At 49.8% G+C, this 9,592-nt stretch overlaps 1 protein-coding gene across 1 annotated transcript; it reads right to left on the minus strand.

Moving 5' to 3' along the window:
- Positions 1–5,700: 5,700 nt before the first annotated feature.
- LOC121559985 (protein atonal homolog 1-like) lies at positions 5,701–8,066 on the minus strand. The gene has a single exon (XM_041873022.2). The coding sequence runs from the start codon at positions 7,807–7,809 to the stop codon at positions 6,943–6,945; it is 867 nt and encodes a 288-aa protein (XP_041728956.1). The 5' UTR covers positions 7,810–8,066; the 3' UTR covers positions 5,701–6,942.
- Positions 8,067–9,592: the final 1,526 nt, after the last annotated feature.

A 9,592-nucleotide genomic window follows, 5' to 3' on the forward strand; every position in this document is an offset into this window, starting at 1 on the left:
CTCCTCTCAAACCCCATCTCCCCTCCCCCTAGTCTCCTATCAAACCCCATCTCCCCTTCCCCTAGTCACCTCTCAAACCACATCTCCCCTCCCCTCCCCTAGTCTCCTCTCAAACCCCATCTCCCCCTAGTCTCCTCTCAAACCCCATCTCCCCTCCCCTAGTCTCCTCTCAAACCCCATCTTCCTCCCCTAGTCTCCTCTCAAACCCCATCTCCCTCCCCTAGTCTCCTCTCAAACCCCATCTCCCTCCCCTAGTCTCCTCTCAAACCCCATCTCCCCTCCCCCTAGTCTCCTCTCAAACCCCATCTCCTCCCCCTAGCCACCTCTCAAACCCCATCTCCCCCTAGTCTCCTCTCAAACCCCATCTCCCTCCCCCTAGCCACCTCTCAAACCCCATCTCCTCCCCCTAGCCACCTCTCAACCCCATCTCCCCCTAGCCACCTCTCAAACCCCATCTCCCTCCCCCTAGCCACCTCTCAAACCCCATCTCCTCCCCCTTAGCCACCTCTCAAACCCCATCTCCCTCCCCCTAGCCACCTCTCAAACCCCATCTCCCCCTAGCCACCTCTCAAACCCCATCTCTCCTCCCCCTAGTCTCCTCTCAAACCCCATCTCCTCCCCCTAGTCTCCTCTCAAACCCCATCTCCCTCCCCCTAGTCTCCTCTCAAACCCCCATCTCCCTCCCCCTTAGCCACATCTCAAACCCCATCTCCCTCCCCTAGTCTCCTCTCAAACCCCATCTCCCTCCCCCTAGTCTCCTCTCAAACCCCATCTCCCTCCCCCTAGTCTCCTCTCAAACCCCATCTCCCTCCCCCTAGTCTCCTCTCAAACCCCATCTCCCTCCCCTAGTCTCCTCTCAAACCCCATCTCCCTCCCCCTAGTCTCCTCTCAAACCCCATCTCCCTCCCCTAGTCTCCTCTCAAACCCCATCTCCCCTCCCCTAGTCTCCTCTCAAACCCCATCTCCCTCCCCTAGTCTCCTCTCAAACCCCATCTCCCTCCCTAGTCTCCTCTCAAACCCCATCTCCCCCTAGCCACCTCTCAAACCCCATCTCCTCCCCCTAGTCTCCTCTCAAACCCCATCTCCCTCACCCCTAGTCTCCTCTCAAACCCCATCTCCCTCCCCCTAGTCTCCTCTCAAACCCCATCTCCCTCCCCCTAGTCTCCTCTCAAACCCCATCTCCCTCCCCTAGTCTCCTCTCAAACCCCATCTCCCTCCCCTAGTCTCCTCTCAAACCCCATCTCCCTCCCCCCTAGCCACCTCTCAAACCCCCATCTCCCCCCTAGTCTCCTCTCAAACCCCATCTCCCTCCCCCTAGTCTCCTCTCAAACCCCATCTCCCCCTAGCCACCTCTCAAACCCCATCTCCCTCCCCCTAGTCTCCTCTCAAACCCCATCTCCCCTCCCCCTACTCTCCTCTCAAACCCCATCCCCCTCCCCCTAGTCTCCTCTCAAACCCCATCTCCCCTCCCCCTAGTCTCCTCTCAAACCCCATCTCCCTCCCCCTAGCCACCTCTCAAACCCCATCTCCTCCCCTAGTCTCCTCTCAAACCCCATCTCCCTCCCCTAGCCACCTCTCAAACCCCATCTCCCTCCCCTAGTCTCCTCTCAAACCCCATCTCCCCTCCCCTAGTCTCCTCTCAAACCCCATCTCCCTCCCCCTAGTCTCCTCTCAAACCCCATCTCCCCTCCCCTAGTCTCCTCTCAAACCCCATCTCCCTCCCCTAGCCACCTCTCAAACCCCATCTCCCTCCCCCTAGTCTCCTCTCAAACCCCATCTCCCTCCCCTAGTCTCCTCTCAAACCCCATCTCCCTCCCCTAGCCACCTCTCAACCCCATCTCCCTCCCCTAGTCTCCTCTCAAACCCCATCTCCCTTCCCCTAGTCTCCTCTCAAACCCCCATCTCCCCTCCCCTAGTCTCCTCTCAAACCCCATCTCCCTCCCCTAGTCTCCTCTCAACCCCATCTCCCTCCCCCTAGTCTCCTCTCAAACCCCATCTCCCTCCCCCTAGTCTCCTCTCAAACCCCATCTCTCCTCCCCCTAGTCTCCTCTCAAACCCCATCTCCCTCCCCCTAGTCTCCTCTCAAACCCCATCTCCCTCCCCCTAGTCTCCTCTCAAACCCCATCTCCCTCCCCCTAGTCTCCTCTCAAACCCCATCTCCCCTCCCCCTAGTCTCCTATCAAACCCCATCTCCCCTCCCCTAGTCTCCTCTCAAACCCCATCTCCCTCCCCCTAGTCTCCTCTCAAACCCCATCTCTCCTCCCCCTAGTCTCCTCTCAAACCCCATCTCCCTCCCCCTAGTCTCCTCTCAAACCCCATCTCCCTCCCCCCTAGTCTCCTCTCAAACCCCATCTCCCTCCCCCTAGTCTCCTCTCAAACCCCATCTCCCTCCCCCTAGTCTCCTCTCAAACCCCATCTCCCCTCCCCTAGTCTCCTCTCAAACCCCATCTCTCCTCCCCCTAGTCTCCTCTCAAACCCCATCTCCCTCCCCCTAGTCTCCTCTCAAACCCCATCTCCCTCCCCCTAGTCTCCTCTCAAACCCCATCTCCCTCCCCCTAGCCACATCTCAAACCCCATCTCCCCTTCCCCCTAGTCTCCTCTCAAACCCCATCTCCCTCCCCCCTAGCCACATCTCAAACACTGTTAGTCATAAAACTAACTGAGATAAGAGAGAGCACCTCATAGTGTAACCTTAATGTTTACAGTGCTTTGGGCTCGTATACATAGTGTCTCGGAATAGGAGAACTGATTTAGGATCAGCTGTAATCATATGATTATAAAGCAAAACTGGTCCTAGATCAGCATGGTTACTCCTCATCATGTAACCTAACATTTACAATGCTCTGACACTTGACAAAGACTACTGTGAAAATCAAAACGTTGTATATTAGCAGGAATAAACCACTGTGGAGGGAGCAGCAATGCTCTGTGTCTGGGCCTCTCATTCATTTATCTCAGCATTATGTTTTAGCCCACCACTGGTATTCTCAGGCTGAGGACATATCATATTTTTTCAACTAAGGATTGCCCTTTTAAAGGTCAAATTAAAGGTAACAGGTTATATGTTAGAGGTCAAACCGTCTAATGCTGGTCCTACCGGGTGCTACGACGCTTCGACAGGTCAATGTAAAGGGTTAGAGGTTAGAGGTCAGAGGTCAAACCGTCTAATGCTGGCCCTACCGGGTGCTACGACGCTTCGACAGGTCAATGTAAAGGGTTAGAGGTTAGAGGTCAGAGGTCAAACCGTCTAATGCTGGCCCTACCGGGTGCTACGACGCTTCGACAGGTCAATGTAAAGGGTTAGAGGTTAGAGGTCAGGGGTCAGACCCTCGACTGCTGGCTCTACCGGTTCCTGCAACGCTTTGGACAGGTCAAGGTAAAAGGTTAGAGGTAAAAGGTCAGGGGTCAGACCCTCGACTGCTGGCTCTACCGGTTCCTGCAACGCTTTGGACAGGTCAAGGTAAAAGGTTAGAGGTAAAAGGTCAGGGGTCAGACCCTCGACTGCTGGCTCTACCGGTTCCTGCAACGCTTTGGACAGGTCAAGGTAAAAGGTTAGAGGTAAAAGGTCAGGATTCAGATTAGTCCGATTATTCAGTTATAATGTCCAGTAGATTTCAGCTAGAGTTGTGTTGATCATAATCATAATAATAATAATAATATGCCATTTAGCAGACGCTTTTATCCAAAGCGACTTACAGTCATGCGTGCATTCATTTTTTTGTGTATGGGTGGTCCCGGGGATCGAACCCACTACCTTGGCGTTACAAGCGCCGTGCTCTACCAGCTGAGCTACAGAGGACCACAAAATCATCAGAACTGAATAACCAGTCCCTCCAGGATTTTGCAGCAGCAATTCTGACATTTTGCATATCAATATGCAATGATTTTGTCCAATTTGTCACAAAAATATGCTGATGAGGAAAAAAGTTTGTTGCCTTGTGGCTTGACTGAACGATATTATGCGCTAAATGTGTGGTGATTGGTTGAAATTGTGAGCCCTCTTTTTGTAGTGCTGTGATGGGTCAGTTTTCTGCAATAATATTGTGATGATTTGACTGTTTTATGTGATAATAGTGCAGGGATTGGCCAATCCTGGAGGGACTGAGGAACCCAGTCTTGTGTCTGATTGAAAGGGGGGGGCTTCAGCATCGAGGCGGGTCGTCGCTGTACCTCAGAGAGGGGCACCTTCCTGTCTGAGCTCCTCAGATCTACAAGGCCATGGAAGAAGATGCTATTACTCTGCACAGCGAGATGGACAATGAGACACCAAGACCTCTAACCAGCCTCCTAGCAACTTCCTCTCCTCAACCTCCTCATTCTTCCTCCTCACCCTCCACGTAGCTACTCCTCACACCTCCTCCTCCTCCTCCTCCTCTCCTCACCCTCCACGTAGCTCCTCCTCACACCTCCTCCTCCTCCTCCTCTCCTCACCCTCCACGTGGCTCCTCCTCACCTCCTCCTCCTCCTCCTCCTCTCCTCACCCTCCACGTAGCTCCTCCTCACCTCCTCCTCCTCTCCTCACCCTCCACGTAGCTCCTCCTCCTCCTCCTCCTCCTCTCCTCACCCTCCACGTAGCTACTCCTCACACCTCCTCCTCCCACTCCTCCTCTCCTCACCCTCCACGTAGCTACTCCTCACACCTCCTCCTCCTCCTCCTCCTCTCCTCACCCTCCACGTAGCTCCTCCTCACACCTCCTCCTCTCCTCACCCTCCACGTAGCTCCTCCTCACACCTCCTCCTCCTACTCCTCCTCTCCTCACCCTCCACGTAGCTCCTCCTCACCTAAATTCCCTCACTCCTTCATTCCCCACCCTCCTCAACTCCTCCTCTCCTAAACTCCATCACACCTCCTCACTCCTCCTCTCCTAAACTCCATCACACCTCCTCCTCCTCCTCCTCACCCTCCTAACAAACACAGAGTTCACACCCGCTACCTGACCGACCTATCAGACAGACTCACTGCCCCTCCTCTACCAATGAGAAACAACCTCTTACCCAACCCTCCAATCATAACTCCTGTTACTGAACCGGTTCCGGGGCCTGAGCCAATGGCTGACTCTGATAGTGATCTGTACGCCACTATAGAGGACCACCGCCCACCCGCCCCACTCAGGGCGCAGCACAGCCTGCCTCTCTACGAGGAGGAAGAAGAGAGGTCCCTGGATGCTGTCGACCTGAACAAACTGGGTCTCCTCATTACAACCTGAGAAGGGGTATTATTGAGAGGACAGAGGAGAAGAAGGAGAGAGAGTGGCAGAAGGAGAGGATGGGGGGTAGTCTATGCTTTAGTGACCCAGACACTGTCTCTGGCCTGGCCCCTGCCTCAACCCCAAACCCAGTCCCGGTCCATGCCAAACCTGTCCCGCCTGCGGTTCCAGGCCCAGTTCCAGGCCCAGTTCCAGTGGGAAGAAGAGACGGGCTCTGGTGGCTCCATCACCCCCACTGGGGTCCCTGTCACTTTTAAACAGAAGCTCTCTGACATCGTGTGTAAGGATCTGGCTAAGTTCCAGCCCCCACTAACCCCCCCCTGGCCACAGTGACACGAAGAGTCAGTGAATACTAATGTCTACCGTTACTAAAAGACAGTGACTTATATACCAGCTCTATCAGGTCTATCAGAACTAGAAGACATGGGGAGGTGACTGGTGACTGAAGAACTGACAGTATTAAAAGTACAAAACTGAATCAAAGTGTATTGTGTCCATTTGTAAATTGCATTTATTTCAACATTTAGCCTAGAAATCCCCCGAACCACTCTACACCCCTACGGGCCCAGTGAAGCCAAGAGACTGTGGCTGTAATTATCACTACTAGGACTCTATCCCTGTCTAATCTCAACAACCCAGAACAATACCATTTATGTTATGTAATGTGTCCACAAGAGATGATGCTACTGGAGAAAGAGACAAACCAGCAATACTCAACTTTTGAAATACGTATCTACCAAATACAAAACTTTTTCATTCCATCAAATAACGATTCTTGCAAGAATACAAAATAACAATACGTAAATATCAAAGAGGTTATGTTCTTTAAAATTATTAGATATAAATGCAGTCAGACAGTGAAACGAAATGTTCCAGACTTATTTAGTCAATAAAGTGCAATAAAGGAAGATTATTATTATTATTATTATTATTATTATTATTATATCATATTACAAGGCCTTGTTTAAATACATAATAAAGTCTACAATATCACACAGTAGAATAAGTATTTTAATTTTGCAGTGTCGATATCTAATAAATAAATATGGCATGATTAAACGTCCCTATGAGCAAAATACTAATTTTCAACCCCGGTACACTGCAAATACTGCGTCCAAAATAAGTTTTTTTTTACTGCAGTAATTTTAACTGCAATTATTCTGCAACTACTGCGTCCAAAATACCACCGTCAGCTGCAGTTCTGCTCTTTTACTGCAGTTTCAAAACTGCCGTTTTTTTCTTTGTGAGGTACATCTCGTGCTCACTGGGATATTCGTGTTGTTGTCTAGATGTGGGCTAGGCTAACATCTCAATCTAACCCAGAACATTATTCAACTTTTCAAGATGAGCTACGAGCAGGATTTGGGGTACATTCAATTTCAATTCAGAAAGTTCAAACCAAATTCAGACTCCAATTTTTCCCATTGGCAACCATTGAAGAGAATTTGAATTTCAGTGTACTTCCTGAACTGAGGGGAATTTAAAATGGAATTGACCCCATCCCTGGTGTCCACATCTAATAAATAAATATGGCATGGTGAGACATAGGTGTTCTTGTCTAAATGTAGTCGAGAGTAGGCCTAGACTACCCTCTTAATCTAAACCAGAACATTATTCAACATTTCAAGGTGGGCTACGTGGCTCCATTTGGTGTCCGTTATTATGTCTTCTAAAACAATCCATATTAAAACGTCTCCTATAAGAGTTCCTGTTGTGACATTCAGTCTCTAAAATGTCACTGTCTGCCGGCCTGTCCGTCCTCAAAGTCACTGTAATGCGACGACTCTCCATCACTCCCGTTAGAAGTGTTAGAGACCCTCTTATTCCCCGATCCTAGATCAGATTTAGGCGCAGACAGAATGATGAGGTGACCGACGGGGTCAGTGTTCTCCTGGTCTCCGATCAGTCTCTTGTTCTGAGGCTGCGGGGAGGGGGAGTCCTGCAGGGTGTAGCTGATCCCAGTCATCCCACCACCGCTCCCCCGGGGCTCTGGAGAGAAAGACCCCAGCAGGTTCCTCCTAGCCGGGATGGGGTGGTCTATATCCGGTGAGGCGCATCCACTCCGCGACCCGACCCGAACCTCTGGCTTCACCACCCCGGTGAGCAGCTCCGAAAGCTCCTGGATGTAGATCTGAGCCATCTGGAGAGTATCATACTTGGACAATTTATTATTGTTGGACGGGATCACGCTCCGCAAGGTGTCAAACGCCTTGTTCAGCCCGTGCATCCTCCGCCTCTCCCGGGCGTTAGCTGCGACGCGCCGGTGTTTCTGCGGGCCCGGGTGGTGGCCCTGCTGCTTACCGTTACCTCCATCTCGCTGGTCCCCCGGTACTGTATCCAGGTCCATCTCTATCCTGACACCACCGTCCGCTAGTTTACTCACCGACATGAGTTTCTCCAGTGAGAGATCCATGGAGCCGCTGTGTGCGTAATGGCCCGTATCTCTGGGTGAGTATCGAGACTGCTCTCCTCCTGGAGATTTTACCCAGGTTCTGGATCCGAGATGTCCCAGTTTAGACTGTTCTAACAGGGGGAAGTCCTCGGCTGAGAAGTCTGGCCAGCCGGACAGTTCTGTTTTAGCTGTCATAACGGCTATAGACATCCACGATTCGGTTGGAGAGGTATGGTGAGTTATTTCGCTCTATCTTGGATAACCAATATTTTCACAGCACTGGAACGTCTCTTGAATATTCAAAGACAGCGGTAAGAGTTAGTTGGAAAGTTATGAGGCGATTCAGAGCAACAACAAAAAAGTTATCTCTAAAAAATTCCACCAAAACCAGGTTTGGACAGTGCTGCAAATGTGTCTCTCTTCAATGCCCAAGGACGGCGCTAAGAGTGGACTCAATTGTGACACAATCTCCTCGCTGTCACCTCTGGATCCTGGCCGATCCTTTAATACTACACCCCCCCTCCACCCAACCCCGCCCTAGGAGGCACACAGGTTTGGATCGCACAGCCAATAGCGAGGGTTGCCTCTTCCCCACAAAAGAAAACAGTTGGGACAATCTTTAACTTCTTTTCTGCAACGTTTGTGCATTGTAAATCCATCATGATGTTGATAGACATTTCGTTTCACTTGTCATCCGAGGTCATTTATTATTCTGTCTGAAGAAGTTTCGTTTTGTCTTGGAGAAAATAACGTTTTTTTTTTTTTTTTACTTAAAAAACGAATTAACTCTCACGACTAGGAGTGTATTTGTGTTTATTCGATTCCAGAACATATTGGGGGGACTTTTAAGTCTCATGAAAAAAAGTAATGATTTATGTTGATCGAATACACATCTTTCCAAGGGCTACTTTTGGGGGTCTTGGCAGTTTCACCGATAAACAGATGAATTATGTATTTGAATAATACAACCAATACACGACTCCGTGAGGGTGGAGTACTCGCCTTGACATCTCCCCATATTTAATCTGAATATTTATCTTCCTCTAGTTTGTGTTGCTGCCAACATCGGTTAAAAACTTACCCACATCCTTATCCCTTAACAATATAATACAGCGCAGATAAGCAACGGAATTAGCAAGGGAGAAGCAGACTCGTAGAGGGAGGACTGACATGCATAGCAGAGCAATATATCTTCTAGTTTGTTCTCAAATAAACAGTAAAAATTGACGATCTCTGTGGATTATTTGCGGTAATAAAAGTGGCCAGGTGGTGGCCAGGTGGTAGCCAGGGTGAGGCAGGGAGATGGACACACCTGTCTCCGTCACTGCCCGGATCACTGATAACAGATATGTCTGAATGCAGGGCAGGTAGGTATAGCCACAGCTATGAATCATTTAGTAGTATAGGAGCCAATATTAGAGAATACAAGCATAAAGTCTACTGGCTTGGGCTACCGGTGACAATAGGGGAAAGTACGAAAATGTACGCACTCACTACTTACTGTAAATCGCTCTGGATAAAAGCGTTTTCAAAAAAAAATCAGTTGGTGAAGATAATGATGATGACAAATAATGAATTTATTTATTTAATCGTGATGATGATTATGACGATGAGGAAGAGGAAGAGATGATGATAATCACCATCACCATCACCACCACCATCATCACCACCACCATCATCATCACCATCACCACCATCACCACCATCATTACCATCACCATCATCATCATCATCCTCCTCCTCATATAGCCTAACCCATGGTCATCGCTGTCTGATCCAGTACTCTGTTCTACTGTATTTCAATATTTACATTTCAACAGTGGCACATAGATCAGTCAGCGGTGTATGGCGCCTTAGTCAACCTCATAAATAACATCTAATAGTAGGGCTTTGAGTAAAGGGAAACCTCGCTCAGTCTACCTATCAGCAGGTGTCCCTTGGCACTCTCTCTGTCTCTCAATTTAATTCAATTCAAAGGGGATTTATTGGCATT

Source organism: Coregonus clupeaformis, unplaced genomic scaffold, assembly GCF_020615455.1.
Source record: "Coregonus clupeaformis isolate EN_2021a unplaced genomic scaffold, ASM2061545v1 scaf0015, whole genome shotgun sequence".
In the NCBI taxonomy this organism is placed as follows: Eukaryota; Metazoa; Chordata; class Actinopteri; order Salmoniformes; family Salmonidae; genus Coregonus; species Coregonus clupeaformis.

Bases quoted from the DNA above. Each gene is read 5' to 3' on its own strand.
- LOC121559985 (XM_041873022.2), bottom strand. From the start codon at position 7,809: ATGTCTATAGCCGTTATGACAGCTAAAACAGAACTGTCCGGCTGGCCA.